Source organism: Musca domestica, unplaced genomic scaffold (genome assembly GCF_030504385.1).
Source record: "Musca domestica strain aabys unplaced genomic scaffold, Musca_domestica.polishedcontigs.V.1.1 104, whole genome shotgun sequence".
Taxonomy (NCBI): domain Eukaryota; kingdom Metazoa; phylum Arthropoda; class Insecta; order Diptera; family Muscidae; genus Musca; species Musca domestica.
Window position 1 is genome coordinate 1,469,864 of NW_026712121.1, and position 17,133 is coordinate 1,486,996.

Below are 17,133 nucleotides of genomic sequence, written 5' to 3' on the forward strand. Positions count from 1 at the left end.
ATTCTTGAGATATAAGTATTACATCTAACATTCCTTTCCTTTGCATATACATATTGTATATATTTCGCTATATATATCCGATATATTTACTATCGACATCTACGTAACGGTTAGAATTGACCTGTTCGTCTATTTATGATTTCGCCGGGACTAAAAACATTCGCGGTATAATGGAAATTTGACTTTTATTTAACACAAATGTTATAGTCTTTTTCACCCACTAAATATTATCCATTGACCATCAAAATCGGAAGGCTTCTGCCCAACCCGAAGCTTTAGCCCCTTGCTAATTTCCGCGTCGATTGGTCCATAATTACGACCTGTAGAGCAACTGCAAAATCAGGAAATTTTTCAGTTTTTGGTCCATTTCGACACCTAAATATTGTGCGATCATCTCCAAAAGAAATAGGGTTCTATTCTGACCTTATCCCCACCTTCATTCTAAATTTCGTGAAGATCGGGCTATAATTGCGTGTAGAGTAATTACAAATTAACATGGACAGACGGACAGACTTTTCGTTGTCTATATTTTCTTTTGTCTATGTCAATTCTCAGTGAGAGAATTGTCAAAATTTCATTTTGAATCGCTCTCTTTTGCACAACATTTGTGATAACAGACGATTTCCAGTAACAATTCGCTACAATTGCAACAAATGTTAGGGTAACCAGACACACCAATTTTAAATCTATTGTATACACAACAATCAGAGATGGAAATCAGTTTCTCATTCAGTCGGAGAGACCTTTTCAAAATCTTTCAAAAAAAAATTCACCATCTCTCGACTTTTGAAAACATTCTTAAGAAAAGATCACGAATGTTGGTCAGTAGGACCTTAAAAAATCTTCTTCAAAAATCCACGATTTTTGGTTAGAATGACATTCGTAAAATCTTCTTAAAGTATGAAAGATTTTTTTGTCTAGAAAAACTTTGAAAAATATTCTGTAAACTTCAGAATTTTTGGTCTGAATGATAATCTAAAAATTTTCTTGGAAAATTCACGATTTTTGGATCAAAAGGAACTTTGAGAAATGCTCTCCAAAAAACCCATGAATTTTGGTCAGATGGACCTCGTAAAAATATTCAAAAATCCACGGTTGAAAATTTTCCTGAAAAATTCATGATATTTGCTCAGAAGGAACTTGCAAAAATCTTTTTAAAAAATCCAATATTTGTAAAGAAAAGAGGAAAATTGGAAACATCTTTTGGAAAAGGGGGCATTGAAAGTCTTTTTAAAAATCCATGAGACAAGAAGAACTTTTAAAAATGTTCTTAAAAAAACTCACAACATTTGTAATTAGTAAAATTTTTCTTGATATATTCAGGATTTTTATGAGAAGTTTGAAAAATATTCTGAAAGAAATCTTGAAGAGTACACGATTTTTCGAAAGAGGGGCATTGCAAAATCCTTGAGACAAGAAGAACTTTTAAAATTTTTCTTAAAAAAATTACAACATTTGATCAAAAGGGCCTTGTAAAATTTTTCTTGATATATGCAGGATTTTTAAACCAGAGGAAGTTTGAAAAATATTCTGAAAAAATCCAATTTTTGTTCAAGGGGGGCCTTGCAAAAATCCTTATGAAAAATTCACGATTTTAGGTATTTGAAAAATATTCTTAAAAAAATTAGAAATTTTCTTCAGAAGGGCTTTGTAAACATTTTCTTTAAATATTTAGAATTTTTACAAAAAAGGAACTTTGAAAAATAGGTCAAGATCATGCAAAAATCTTCTTAAAAAATCCACAAGATTTGGTCAATAGGATTTGGTAAAACTCCACAAGTTTGGTCAACACAGACTCTGAAAATATTCCAAAAAAATCCACGATTTGTCACAAGGACTTTGCAAAATCTTTTTGGCCAAATCTTCTTGAAAAAATTACGATAATTGTCACAAGGACCTTGCAAAATCTTTTTTGTCAAATCTTCTTGAAAAAATTACGATAATTCACTATTTTTGGTCACAACGATCTTGTAAAAATGTTCTTAAAAATCTAAAAGGAATTTTGTAAAAATACTATTACTCTTTAATTCAGGGGGACCTTGAAAACTTTTTGAAAAACTCCACGATTTGTGGTCTGGAGGAACTTTAAAAAATATTCCTACAATATCCACGATTTGTAGACAGAAGGGCCCTATAAACCTCTTCTTAAAAAATCCATTGTTAAAAATCCACAATTCGTAGTCAACACGGACTTTGAACTTTGAAAAATGATTTTAAAAAATTCACAATTTTTATCAGAAGAACGTTGTAAACATTTTTTGAAAGATACACAATTTTTGGAAGTGTTGCACAAAAATTTGGAACAAATTGATTTTAAAGGTGAAACAGTAATATCGAAAAAAATATTAAGATTCTAGAAATACTGTAATGTATGTGATAAAAATTCAAAACTCTAACTTGTATCTAAAGAAATGTGCCTTTTAACTTATTTTTAAACTGAAAACCCATGACCCTGAACAATTTTCCCCAGTCTTGATATATTTTTAACTGAAAATAACACACATAAATTGTTGAGTGTAATGTATCAGCCTCTCGATATCAGTGCAATTTTATGTACTACAAATCCCAATATAAATCTCTGGCGGTGTGAATTTCTTTCCCTTCTAATGTGTGTAGACGAGCAAAAAAAAAAAAAAAAGAAGGAAAAATATTTTGGACAGAGAAAATAAACTTTTCAACATTTGTATTTTCATACATTCTCTAAACAAAAATATACACACAGCATCGGGCGGGCCGATCAATACCTAGCTAATGTAAACAAAAGTTGTTACCGCCGACCGATGTTGTGCCTGGAAAAATAGTCGATATTTTGCTCGATTTAACACATTGATAGCGCTGATGCTGAGGATGGTGAGCTGCTGCCTTGTCGATGGTGTTGATTTGAAAGTAGAAAATATTCTATATCTACTCACAACGGCCGCATAATATATGAACTGAAAATTCAAATCGCCTTTTCCAAAACAAATCAATGGGATTTCATTGAGATTTTCTTCGGTCGGCAATCCATAGTATTTTCTGGCAGCGAATTAGCGCACTCGTTCTCCGCTGGAACGGAGCTATCCACACCGCATGACATACAAACGAACATTAACACAAATTCAATTCAATTCTATTTATCAGGGAATAAACGTATCAATAAATTCGGAATATGTTTATTACGAACATTTTGTGGGCAATTGAAACGAAAGATAAGAAATTTTGTTTAGTCAGTCAGTCAGTTGCGGCCAGTACTTCGATCGGCATAGATCGCGATAAGTTCTAAACTGAAGTGAAACTAACAAAACCAAAAAAAAAAAAAAACAAGGAACCAATATGAATACATCCTCGCCGCGTTTACAAAATCGGGCGCGTATAGCACCGGCTCCGGACACAATGCGTTTCCCTTCGACCGATATTCGGCAGCACACCATAATCATACCTCCAACGGAGCCCAATCGCACATATCAAGGATTAAAAACCTGTAGGTTATACATAAAACAAAATAATTAAAAAAAAAAAACAAGAAATTGTTGATTGTTTATTTGATATTTTGGCATTCCAGTTCAATATATTAGTGCGTACAATTTTTATGTGTTAATATTAATATTTTTAAAAAGATGGGTTTTGATTTGTTTATTATAAATCTATCAGCGGAAAATGCATTTATTTGCATCTTTTGAGTTTTCTAAACAAACTCAAAACAAAGAGAGTTCAGTAAACGCAATTCTGTTTTTGGTAAACAAAGTAAACGCAAAACAAGTTAGAAAGTGAGAGATAAATATAACCAACCTATGTTTTTTTTATACATACATACGTATATTTACCATATGCGACAAACTTATATGATTTTTATTATTTACACAGTGCAAAAGAACGTAAATATTCTTAAATAGTTAATGATTTGTTGGCAGGAAGTCCACAAAAATATTTTCAAAAAAAAACAAGTTAAAAAGCAGTAATTTCGGCCCGGCCGAACTTTGATTACCCTCTAAAATTTGGAACGAATTTGAAAATTTTCAAAAAATAAAATTCTTAAAAAATTCTGTTATAATTTTAAAAATATCAAATATAGCCGTTATATTGGGGTCTATACGACGTGGACCTACATGGTCATTGTTTGTCATAAGACATTACCATATTCAAATTGGAAATTTGAAATAAACAGCGATTAATGTAACTAAAATCATCAAAATATCGTATATAGGGAGGTACCGTTATATCGGAGCTGTGCGAAGACCTGGACCTGCATAGACAATTTTCTGTCACAGGCTGTAGCATCCATTACGAACTTTAAATACCAAATTTGAAACAATTCCCTTGAATAATGTCGCTAAAATCATCAAAATACCGAATATCGGGAGGAACCGTTGTATGGGGGCTATACGAAGACGTTTACCTGCACAGATAATTTTCTGTCATAGGCTGTAGTATCCATTTCGAACTTCAAATATCAAATTTGAAACAATTCCGGTAAATAATGTCGCTAAAATCTTCAAAATGCCGTATATGGGGGCTATACGAAGACGTGGACCTGCACAGATAATTTTCTGTCTTAGGCTGTAGTATCCATTTCGAACTTCAAATACAAAATTTGAAACAATTCCGATGAATAATGTCGCTAAAATCATCAAAATACCGAATATCGGGAGGTACTTATATATGGGGCTATATAAAAACGTGGACCTACATTGCCCATTTACGAACTTAACCTGCCTACTGGAAAAATAAACACGTGTGCAAAATTTTAGCCTTCTATCTCAATTCTTTCGAAAGATAGCGTGATTACAACAGACAAACGGACAGACAGACGGACATGGCTAAATCGACTTAGAATTTTACGCTAACGGAATGACAAAGTATGGTGGAGGGTATGAAAAAAACTCAAGAGGAACCTTGAAAAAAATTATTAAAATAATTCACGAATGTTGGTGGATGGGGCATTGTCCCATTATTGAAAAAAAAACTCTACTTAAGAAATCAGCTTATTTTGGTCAAGAACAACCCAACCCAATTAAAAAAATCAACGATTTTTGATCAGAAGGAACTCGTACAAACCTTCTTGAAAACTCTACGGTTTTTGGTCAGAAGAATCTTGTAATATTTCAGTCCGAAGGACCTTGAAAGATCTTCTTGACAACTCCACGATGTTTACTGAAAAGAGCCTCGTATAAACTTTTTTGAAATCTTTAGGGTTCTGGACAGAAGGACTATGTAAAAACCTTCTTCAAAAATCCATGGTTTTTATTCAAGAAGAGCTTTGAAAAATATTCTTAAAAAAATATGAATTTTAAATAGATGGACCGTGTAGAAATATTTTTGTTGGTTGAATGGGCCTTCTAAAAACATTCTTGAAAAATCCACGATTTTTGGCCCGGAGCAACTTTAAGGCAAATTTTAAAATAATTTTAAAAAATCGATCTATCTCCTTGAAAAATCAACGATTTTTAACCAGAAAGGCCTTTTAATAAAAATTCTTGGAAATCAACCTTCTTAAAATCCACTATAGTCAAGAGGAACTTTGAAAAACTTTCCTAAAAAAATAAAATTTTTGGTCAAGAGGAATTTAAAAATCTCTAGGATTTCTATTCTTGTAAAAATCTTTTTAAAAAACCAACAATTTTTGATCAGAAGCGCATGGTAACAGAATTCTTGAAAATCAACGAAGAACATTGTGAAAATCTTTTTGAAAAAACCCAATTTTTAATCAAGAGGAACATTGAAAAATATTCGTAAAAAACCAACATTTGTGATTAGAAGTAACTTGCAAAAATATTCTTTAAAATCCATAATTTTTGATCAGAAGGACTTTATAAGATTTTTTAAAAAATCCACGAATTTTGTCAGAAGAACCAAAAAAAAAATCTACGATTTTTGGTCCAAACTACTTCATTATTTGTGGTCAATATTTTAAAAATATTCTTTAAAAATCCACAATTTTCGACAAGTGGAAGTTAAAAATATCCTCGATTTTTATTCATAAGGACCTTGTAAAATTCTTTAAAAATCCACCATTTTAATTAGAAAGTCCATGTAAAATATTTAAAAAATACACGATTTTTGTCAGAATAAAACTCAAAAAATCTCCTTGAAAAAAAAATACATGATTATTTTGTTCCAAAAGATTTAATAAAAACCTTTTTCAAAAATCCTTTAAACAGAAGAACCTTGTAAAATTATTCTTAAAAAATCAAAACTGTGAGGATCTTGTAAAGATATTTTTTTTTTAATATACGATTTCTAGTAAAGAGGAACTTTGAACAATTTTCGTAATAAAAAATCAAAAATTTGTGGTCAGAAGAACCTTTCAAAAATCTTCTTTAAGAATCCACAATTTTTGATCAGAAGGACATTGCAAAATATTGTCTACAATTTTTAGTGAAGTGGAAATTTTAAAACAAATTGAAAATTTGGCCGATAGATGTTTACCCTCAGCCTATCACTCTTTTTTAAAATTAAAATATATATAAATGAGTAGTGAAATAACTGTCTTAGAATGAGCGCCCTGACGAAAAGGCTGAAGTTAGAGTCTTGATTTTTGCACCTTAATCAGTCTTGGTGTGTAGGTGATAGGGTTGTTTTTTACGAAAAGTACTTAAATGTACTAAAAATATAAAAAAAAAAAAATGGATAACGGAATGAGCTGGAACTCTGAAATTTGGAATGAGAATCAATTATGGAGTGTACCCTTTGGTACATTGGGTTGCAAGAAATTAGAACTTTAAAGTTACGACAAGTTAGAAAATCGTACTAAACTTATGAAATTACCACTCAGTATTAGGTGAACGGATAGAGCTATGAACTTGAAATTTGGATGGGAATCAAGGTTGGAAAGAAGGTTGAAGTTTACCTTAATACGTAATTTTGATACATGAAGAAGGCTTTGAAAAATGTGTAATAAGTGTGCGAACTGTACTAGATGATACTAAATTTGGAAATGTTTGCTTTACGCCGAACTGATGGAGAAATTTTTTATTATTGGAGGTAGGTTTGTGATAAAGAGGTGGCTTTGAACATGCGTACTACAAGGGCATGAAAAGTACTAATTTGGTACAATTTACTTTAGGTTGAACAGATAGTGCTTAAAATCTAAAATTTGGTATTAGGGTCGCTGTTCATGTTTAGTCTAGACATATGTAGAAAATGTGTACTATAATTGTACGAACAGTACTAAATTGTACTATATTTGGTATTGGCTGAAGGAATAGAGATAAAATTCTGAATATTGATATAAATGTTACTGTTAGTGACTGTCGTTTAGATATAGACGTGATTTTGTAAATGTGTTCTATAAACATTCTAAAAGTACTAAGTGATACTAAATTGAGTATTGGGAGCTGTTGGAATCCAAGCTCCCCATACTCAATTTAGTACCACAACTAATAATTTTGGATCACTGTTGATGTCTGGTATAGAGAGATGTATTGGGTGAAGGGATAGAGCTAAAATTCGACTACTTCTTTCACTTACATTGGATCTATGGATGATAAAAATATCGAGATACAGGAAATTTGAAGCAAATCGCTGAATGTAATCGAATGTAATGAGACTTATAATTATTCAAAAAGTTGTCCCCTTGTGGGGGAGGAATCAGATGGAGTAGACCAATAAGTTCCATTTTCACATCCCATATCATAATTTAACAAGTAAAAAAGCAGTAAGTTCGGCCGGGCCGAACTTTTAATACCCTCCACCATTTGGTACAAATTTGGCAATTTCAAAAAAAAAAAAAAATAAATAAATAAATAAATAAAAATAAAATCCGTTAAAAATTCTGCTAAAATTTTAAAAATACCGAATGCTTATACGACGACATGGACCTGCATAGGCAACTTTTGTCATAAGTTATTACAATATTTAAATGCGAAACTTGAAGAAAAATCTATTTATAATGTAGCTAAAATCATCAAAATACCGAATATGTGGGTTACCGTTATATGGGGGCTATACGAAGACGTGGACCTGCACAGACAATTTTCTGGCATGGGCTGAAGTATCCAATACGAACTTCACATGCGAAATTTGAAACAATCCCGGTAAATAATGTCGCTAAAATCATCAAAATACCGAATATCGGGGGGTACGGTATATGGGGGCTATACGAAGACGTGGACCTACATGGCCCATTTTCTGTTTTATGCTGCAGTATCTATTACGAACTTCAAATACCAAATTTGGAACGATTCCGTTAAATAATGTCGCTAAAATCATCAAAATACCGAATATCGGGGGGTATTGTTATATGGGGGCTATATGAAGACGTGGACCTACATGGCTCATTTTTTGACTTAGGATGTAATATCCGTTACGAACATCAAATACCAAATTTGAAACGATTCCGAATATCGGGGGGTACCGTTATATGGGGGCTACACGAAGGCGTGGACCTGCACAGATAATTTTCTGTCTTAGGTTTTATGATCTATTACGAACTTCAAATGCCAAATTTGAAACATTTCCGGTGAATAATGTCGGTAAAATCATCAAAATACCGAATATCGGGAGGTACCGTTATATGGGGGCTATATGAGAACTTGGACCTACATGGCCCATTTACGAACTTAACCTGCCTACTGGCAAAATATACATGTGTGCAAAATTTTAGCCTTCTATCTCAATTTGTTCGAAAAATAACGTGATTACAACAGACAGACAGACAGACGGACAGACAGACAGACAGACACACAGACAGACAGACAGACACACAGACAGACAGACAGACACACAGACAGACAGACGGACATGGCTAAATCGTCTTAGAATTTTACGCTGATCAAGAATATATATACTTTGTTGGGTCTGACATGAGTATTTCGAGGAGTTACAAACGGAATGACAAAATTGATATACCCTCCATAGTATGGTGGAGGGTATAAAAAGAATATGGGCATTGAAAATTTTAAAACATTATGGGGGGATTGCCAGTTTGATCCTTTCCATTTTCATACAAGGCCTATGAGTTGTAGGTAATATTAGGATGTGCGAAATTTGAAGACATTCGTCATCTTCTCGTATATTTTATAATAGTTATGATTATTTTAAATTTTGATCCTTTTTGGGAAATTTACCAAATTTATTAGGATATGCGACATTGAAGACCATCAGAATCCCCTTTCATATTTTATAAGAGTTATGATTATTCAAAATTTGACCGTTTGTGAGGGAGGTACTAAAATTATCCATCTTCACACCAAACATAGAGTTGTTGGAAATGTTGAGATGAGCGAAATTTGAAGAGAGTTGCGATTATACAAAATTTTTACCCTCCCTGAAGGAGGTACTAGAAAGAGTGGGACGATATTGTTCATTTTAACACCTAACCTAACACTGATACAAAATCAGATAATAATTTTTCATTTCTACGATTTAAATTATTTTCTTTGAGAATTTAGACCTTTTGTGGGTGAGATATCTGAAGGAGTGGATCGATATTGTCCATCTCTCAACGCCATCTAAGTTTGATTATAATATTATAATATACAAAGTTTGGACAACATCGGTTGGTCTCTTTAAAGTTGTCGTGCACATCAGCCAGACGCACGGATGGACCCCATAGATCGACTGCAAATGTCCTAAAATGGAGACCTGGTTTGTAAAATCGAATCGGGAGTATCAAATGATATATACCTTCTGCAATTACCATATTATTATCTGATCGAAATTTAAATACCTCATTCTTTGATCCAGCTGGAGGAGGTGATCCAATTCTTTATCAACATTTATTTTGATTCTTTGGTCAAGAATATAAAACCGCACAATTTTTGGTCAGAAGGACTCTTGTAAAAATCTTCTTGAAAACATTATTTTTACACACATGTTTATCTAGCAGTCCCTCTAACTAAACTGACCATACACATTTTACGTGAGTTTCTTCAATTAATTTCAAAATTATTCTAAAACACACTATTCCCATTTTAATGCTTTTTATGTTTAAAACACATTAAAAAGTTTTCATTCGAGCATTTAATGTTGCCTATATGGATTTTCAATTGTTTTTTCAATCATTAGTACTGTGTAAAGAACGAAAACAATTGGCACGAATTATATCCAAAAAAAAATCTAAAAGTGGTGTTCATCACTCTTGTTTGAATTTCAACCATCCATCCATCCAAAAGCCGAAGAAAAAAACACAAAACAACTAATTGCACATGAAAATAATAATAATAAATATGAAAAAATCATTTGTTGTCGTTTTACGAACAAATTCACAGCCATATGAAATCATAAAATCGATTAAAATCCACGATTTCGAAAATGTGATCAAAGGCACATTTCCAATGGGAATTCGTTAAATAATAAATGTATGTATGTAGGTAATATTTAGAATGTTATATTTAGATAGGCATTTATGAAGATTTTTAATTTTTTTTGTGACTTAGTGCTATGGTGTTATTGTTGTATGAAATGTTTTAGTTTCCTTTGTGTTTTGAACAGTTTATAATTATATGAATACAATATAGTATGAATACATACTTACATACAGGGTGAAATGAAAAAACTGCAACCAATTTCAGACTGCAGTCATTTCTAAGCCACTCGTCCGGCAGCTATTAAAATTATTTCAGTGCCAGCTCATTATATTGTTTACAAGCGTACAAAAGCATTTTGGTGAACATTTTCCAGAAAAAAAGTTATTCCTGATGGAATTCAAATGGCTATCGTTAGAGCACTCCAGCATTTAAATGTGAATAAATCTTTTTTGGCTCGTACCATCGCTCGTTACTGCGATACTGGTAGTGTAGCCCGACGTGGAGGAAGTGGACTTAAGAAAACAGCAACATCAGCAGAAATGGTTCAAAAAGTAAAGAAGCGACTTGATCGAAACCCACGTCGCAATGGCAGAAAAATGGCTCGTAAGCTGAACATATCGCAATATTCCATTCGGCAAAGATTGAAAAATTAGCTTACCCCGAGCTGATTTGCCATTAAAATTCCAAAAAGTGCAAGAACTTACACCGCAACAGAAAGAAAATAGACTAAAAAGAGTTAAAGAGTTGCTTCACTTGGCCGAAAGTGATGAACTGCCGAATTTAGTTTTCTGCGATGAGAAAACATTCGTTGTCCAGCAGTTTGTAGACAAACAAAATTATCGTGTTTACTTGCCAAAGAGGTCAGCTGAAAAAGTGCACCTTGGGTTGGCCACCAGAACTCAAGAGCCGGCCATGGTGATGGTGTGGGCCGCCATAACAGCCGATGGTCGCTCTCCGTTCGTATTAATCAACCGTGGCATCAGAATAAATGCCGAAAATTATCCGGAAAATTTTCTAGAGGGTGTATTAAAGGCTTGAGCACGTAAAAATTTTGGCAGCAGACCTTGGAATTTCCAACAGGACTCATCACCTTCGCACTCAGCACGTGCCACCCCATTATGGTTAGAAAATGAGATTCCTCGCTTCATTTCCAGGGCACAATGGCCACCAAAATCTCCGGATACAAATCCGTTGGACTTTTGTGCCTGGAGTATTTTGGAAAGCAAGGTTGGCACTAAAAAATACCAAAGTGTCGATCATCTCAAAAAAGCGCTTCGCCGGGAATGGGCCAAAATACCGCAGAGCAGCATTCGGGCAGCGTTTGACTGTTTCATTGGCCGTTTAAAGGGCAATAAATCGTGCCAAAGGTGACCAATTCGAACAAATCTAAACTTATTCTAAAATGTGATGCTATTTTCGGCATTTCTTGCTTTCATTTAATAAAATTTAAAAAAAATGTAAAAATTATGTCGTTTGAATTTGTTGCAGTTTTTATACCATCCACCTTGGAAAGGAAGGTATATTAACTTTGTCATTCCGTTTGTAAAATCCCTAAATATTCGTCGTAGACCCCATAAAGTATATATATCCATGTCCGTCTGTCTGTCTGTTGAAATCACGAATATCGAAATCCCCGTATAACGTACCTCCCAATATTCGGTATTTTGATGAAATTTCGTACTTGTTTGTCATAATGGGTTCCGGCTGCGGTGGCGTATGCATAGGTCCACGTTTGGGTAAAGCCACCGATATTCGGTATTTTGATGGTTTCTGTCAAATTTTTTCACGGATTTGTCTAAAAATTGGTATTTGTTGGTCATAATGGGTTCTGGTCCACGTTTTGGTATAACGTTGCCTCCAGATATTCGGTATTTTGATGATTTTTGCCACATTTCTTCGCTAATTTGTCTAAAAATTGGTAATGGGTTGGCGAAACATTGTATGTATATGTTCATGTTTTTGCATAGACCCTCCCCTTGTATAGTATAGCGGTACCTCCTAATATTCGATATTTCTATGACTTTTGCCACATTTTCCCACGAATATATCTAAAAATTGATATTTGTAGGTCATAATGGGTTCTAATGTTTCATTTACCCTAAAGTGGAGGGCATTTAAAGTTCGGCCCGGCCGAACTTAATGTTTTTTACTTGTTTTTATCTCACCCTGTATAGGCTATCACCAACCAGTCAATAGCAATAAAGCAACCTACTACTTCCCTACTCCCTTCATCTAACTCAAAACATTGCAAGAAGCGCAACAAAAAGGCCATACTGCCCATGAGTATTTCTTATGCATATGAAGCATCTTATATAAAAATATGAATATTTAGCAATAATTGCTTTGTACTTATCATAATAATTACTATAAGTATAGTTCTTAATAAATAATTGTATTTGCATTTTCAAAGTCATTGAAGAAGGGTGATTATTACTCTGCTAAATTATTGCTTCTATTCTAAATATTAAAACATGAATTAATTGGGTTCATTAATCCTTTAGTCCATATCTGTTGACACGCCTCTGCATTAATTTATGTATATGTGTCAATTACTTAAATAAATTTGTTTATCTGAAGAGAAATTTATTATTTGTTTGGTGTAAACAATTTGAACAATTCGAGCAGGTGTCTGTCTTCAGGGTACTACAAACTATAATTCCTTTTATTTGGTCCATCCTTCTTGTTTTGTTTCGTAAGAATCAAACATAATAATGAGGAGCATAGCATTTGTTTATTTTCTCTACAGTTTGTTTATTTTCGCCTAGAGAATGCAAGTGGTGGGTTCTTTGTTCTGCTTAGAAACGGAGGAGAGAAGCAAACATTTGAACTGAATGATGATGTTGATTGATGGCACAGTGTCTGAGAATGTTGGTGGTCGATTTATGAGAAAAAAATTAACATGGAATTCTATGCACCCCGCATTCAAGAAGGCAATAAAATCAATGACGCAGACAAGAATTTCTGTTTGTTTATAGAATAAATATTGGAGAATAGAAGTGTGTCGCTTTGCAGATGAACTCAGAGTATTTCTTAGAAGATAATGCCAAATGAATATTTGCCAACTTCAGTTATTATTTCGGAAAGCTACATGAAAGCTGTCTATATCGAATCATTGTCTTATACAATTAAGGTCTTATTCAAAATAAATATATTTTTTTCAAACAACTTACATCGAATGCATTCCTTAGTCTGTGTTTTCCTTCGAAACATATAGGAAATTTCACAACACAACATTTTAACACGCTACTGTTTCCCATTCTTTGCTTTTTCTATAATTACTAAAATCAGAATACTCCAATAAACATATATTTAAAATACATCTCATATATTTATCATAACTTACCTATTTGTTATTTTATTCCAGCGGAAAATGATGACATGAACTGCGTTGAGATATTGGCCACAACACTGTCTATAATCTTAATGGTCCTCACATTTCCCATTTCGGTATTCATATGCTTCAAAGTAGTTTCGGAATATGAAAGAGCGGTAATATTTCGTATGGGTCGTTTGCGAAGCGGCGGAGCAAGAGGTAAAAATTTTTAATTTACAAACAAATTACAGAAAAAAATTTCATAAATTCCATTTTACTTTAGGTCCCGGTGTATTCTTTGTTTTACCTTGCGTAGATGACTATTGTAAAGTGGATTTGAGAACGGTTTCCTTTGATGTTCCACCACAAGAAGTGCTATCAAAAGATTCGGTCACAGTAACCGTAGATGCTGTAGTTTACTATCGCATTAGTGATCCTCTAAAATCGGTTATACAAGTTTCAAATTATAGCCATTCGACACGTTTGCTGGCGGCAACCACACTACGAAATGTCTTGGGTACACGTAATCTATCGGAATTGTTGACTGAACGGGAAACTATATCGCACACCATGCAAATGTCTTTGGATGAGGCCACAGACCCTTGGGGCGTTAAGGTGGAACGTGTTGAAATGTAAGGAAATTTAAATTTCTCAATGATGATCTTGGTTTCAAAGCTAAATTTCCGTTATAGAAAAGACGTATCTCTACCCACGGCCTTGCAAAGAGCCATGGCTGCCGAAGCAGAGGCTGCACGAGAGGCCCGTGCCAAGGTGATTGCAGCAGAGGGTGAAATGAAATCTTCCAGAGCTTTAAAGGAGGCATCAGAAATTATTTCCTCAAGTCCTTCCGCATTACAGGTACACATTTTTTCTTTTTATTTCATTTAACTTTTTACTAAAAACAATTACTTCCTTTACAGCTGCGTTACTTGCAAACTTTAGTCAACATATCTGCCGAGAAGAATTCCACAATTATATTTCCTTTGCCAATGGAATTACTATCACCCTTCATATCTGCTGGTCACAATCATTGTAATTCACACAAGCCCCAGTGACAATCATCGCCGTTGAAGCCGTATTTAGATGCCCTAAGACTTTACGAATTAGAAAACGATGATTCTATAACTTCCAGACGAGAATGAAGCGAAGTGTTTCCATTAAAACGATTCTTATAGTTGCAGTTTTACTGCATGCATACATCTCATGTTAAGTTGTATTATTTATAACAAATAAATATTATTTTTATTTATACCATACGAATCACAAGATAACAGATCTTTAAAATGCTGTTGGAAATTTCCAGTTCCAGCTAATACCACTTGCAAATGTGGTACATCATTTCCATATGTCGCCAGTACTTTATTTAATTCCATATCATCTAGGCGACCAGGTTGTATTGGTTCTTTATATTTTAATTTATTTCTAAAATTTTTACATAGATGCGAACATGCAGAGAGCGGCTTACAATCCTCGCACAATTCATGGGCCACATATATGTGGGCTTTGTAATTCCAATATTTTTGAAAATCATTAATTTCTTTTCGAAAATATATATGATTAATATTTTCAAAACAGGACAAGTGAACAATGCGTGTTAGGTCCTCATCATTTTTTAGAATATTTTCAATTATTGGTATTGTGGCGGCAATGGCAACCCCTTGATTTATTATCAAGATAACATTATCACCTTTATTATCTGGTGTAAACTCAAATTTTCCTATAGGTCCACGAAATTCCACTTCATTGTCGTTTTGCAAGTTACGTAGAACAGCTGTCATAGGTCCATGATATTTTAAATTAACGAGTATTTTAAATTCCATTTTCTCCACATCCCACCAGTATGGTGAGTAAGGCCTTAGTAAATATTTCCGTTTCATTTCAACTTCGTTTTCAACACATCCTTGTGCCGCCGTGGCGTATGGAGTACGAAGCATTAAATGATAGCCTGGACTTAAATCAAGAATATATTCTGTTTCGCCTATCTCCGCTTGCGCAGACTTGAAATGGAACTCCCAGACAGCGCTGTCTCCATCAGAATGAGGTTTCTTTTCCAACAAACGAAAATAGGTGTATTGAAGGAGTACATTTGTTTTTCCGGTTTTATCACAGACTTTGGAATGTTTTACTTTAACATCTAGCACACAATTTGCACAGCCATTTCCACAGCAATCACTTGCATTTATATCTTCGATATCTGTCATTATTTGTATGTTATTTTATCGTTATTTTTATCCGCAGGAAGATGAGACATATTTTTAACCGCCTTTAATCAGCTGGCACATATGATAAGCACTAGGGATGTTCACACTTTTTGAATTTTCGTAAAACCGTTTCACAGTCGTTGTTATCGTTTATCCAAATTGTAAATGTGCAAATGTTGGAGCCTAGCAAAGAAAAACATGATTACAATTTTATTGTATAACAGCAAATAAGCTATTTAGATATAGTGATTTTATATAAGGTGAATGTCTTCTTCACAGTGGCCAATGATTTCTTCCAAGCATATTTAAAAGCCGACCGAATCTTTTCCTTTGTGAAGTTACAATTCAAAAATAAACTTCGACTAGCTGACGAGTTTCAATAAATTTTTACTTTTTTCATTAGTTTTCACGTTGACAAACACAACCATAATAATATTGTCGACTACTCATTCGGCTAAAACGAAAATATCAGAAATTTAAATCGGGGTTTCTGCTTTTTTGATATGATAAAACAAGCTAAATAGCTGTTAATGTGCTACTTTAGTTAGGACTGCCAATATTTATTGGCAATTGCACTGCAAGACCAAGGCTAATTTTAAGGATCTTTTTCAAATTGTTCTATTGTATAACAATTTTCAGAGTGGGGTCATGAGAGCAACATTTCGTTTGATAATATCGATAGAAACAGCTATCCATCGATATCCCCTTTCAAACTAAAATATCGATATTGGCATCGATTGTTTGCCACCTCTACAGAAGCATGATCCAAGTATAAGGCCCCCCTTCCAGCTCAGCTGATTACCAGACGATCTGTCAATTAAATTTGAATTCGCTGCAACAAAAACGAACTTTAAAACGATGGTAGAAGAATTTAGGTAGTCGCATTGCATAGCTGCTGTGGCAAAGAACTGTCAAACCAATTTTTAAGTTAAAAATTTAAAATGAAAAATTATTCAAAAAATTATTGCAATGCTTGAGAACATTGATATGTCAAAATTGTTAAAATGTTTTGTGAAAAATAAGTAGATTTTTATACGTTTTTTAAATCCAAAGCAAATTGGAGGTTGTTATGATATGCAATTTTTACAAATATCAACAATTTTTCGTTTAACATTTTTAATTTCAAATTCGGTTTGACGATTCATTGTCCCAGCAGCTGCGTCGATGCGTCTACCTGTATTTTTCTACCGTGTGTTAAAATCAAATCACTCTCAGAACAACGAAAAAATATGTCCCATCCCTAACAAATGAGAGCATTTATCGAAAAAAAATTAATTATGACATTTAAAAATTGAAAATAGAAAAATTTAATGAAATTTTGAAAAAATTTGGGAAGACTGAAATTTATGAATGAAAACTACATTGTAGAATAGCGGACGTACATTCAAACGGA

The 17,133-nt window shown here is 33.4% G+C and overlaps 2 protein-coding genes across 2 annotated transcripts; one reads left to right on the forward strand and one right to left on the reverse strand.

Moving 5' to 3' along the window:
- Positions 1–3,196: 3,196 nt before the first annotated feature.
- Positions 3,197–14,795, forward strand: LOC101887847 (band 7 protein AGAP004871). The gene is made up of 5 exons (XM_005184140.4): positions 3,197–3,460; positions 13,591–13,758; positions 13,823–14,171; positions 14,232–14,397; positions 14,460–14,795. Exons 1-5 carry the CDS (start codon positions 3,313–3,315, stop codon positions 14,592–14,594), a joined length of 966 nt encoding a protein of 321 aa, XP_005184197.1. The 5' UTR covers positions 3,197–3,312; the 3' UTR covers positions 14,595–14,795.
- Positions 14,746–16,247, reverse strand: LOC101890661 (NADH-cytochrome b5 reductase-like). Its single transcript, XM_005184159.4, has 2 exons — positions 16,132–16,247; positions 14,746–15,923 (listed from the first exon to the last, which is right to left on the reverse strand). Exon 2 carries the CDS (start codon positions 15,738–15,740, stop codon positions 14,760–14,762), a length of 981 nt encoding a protein of 326 aa, XP_005184216.2. The 5' UTR covers positions 15,741–15,923; positions 16,132–16,247; the 3' UTR covers positions 14,746–14,759.
- Positions 16,248–17,133: the final 886 nt, after the last annotated feature.

What these genes read in the sequence shown, in the direction of transcription:
- LOC101887847 (XM_005184140.4), top strand. Translation starts at nt 3,313, where the DNA reads ATGAATACATCCTCGCCGCGTTTACAAAATCGGGCGCGTATAGCACCG. An exon ending in ATATCAAGGATTAAAAACCT is followed by an intron (nt 3,461 to 13,590) that starts GTAGGTTATACA and finishes ATTTTATTCCAG; the next exon opens with CGGAAAATGATGACATGAAC. An exon ending in AAGGTGGAACGTGTTGAAAT is followed by an intron (nt 14,172 to 14,231) that starts GTAAGGAAATTT and finishes TTTCCGTTATAG; the next exon opens with AAAAGACGTATCTCTACCCA.
- LOC101890661 (XM_005184159.4), bottom strand. Translation starts at nt 15,740, where the DNA reads ATGACAGATATCGAAGATATAAATGCAAGTGATTGCTGTGGAAATGGC.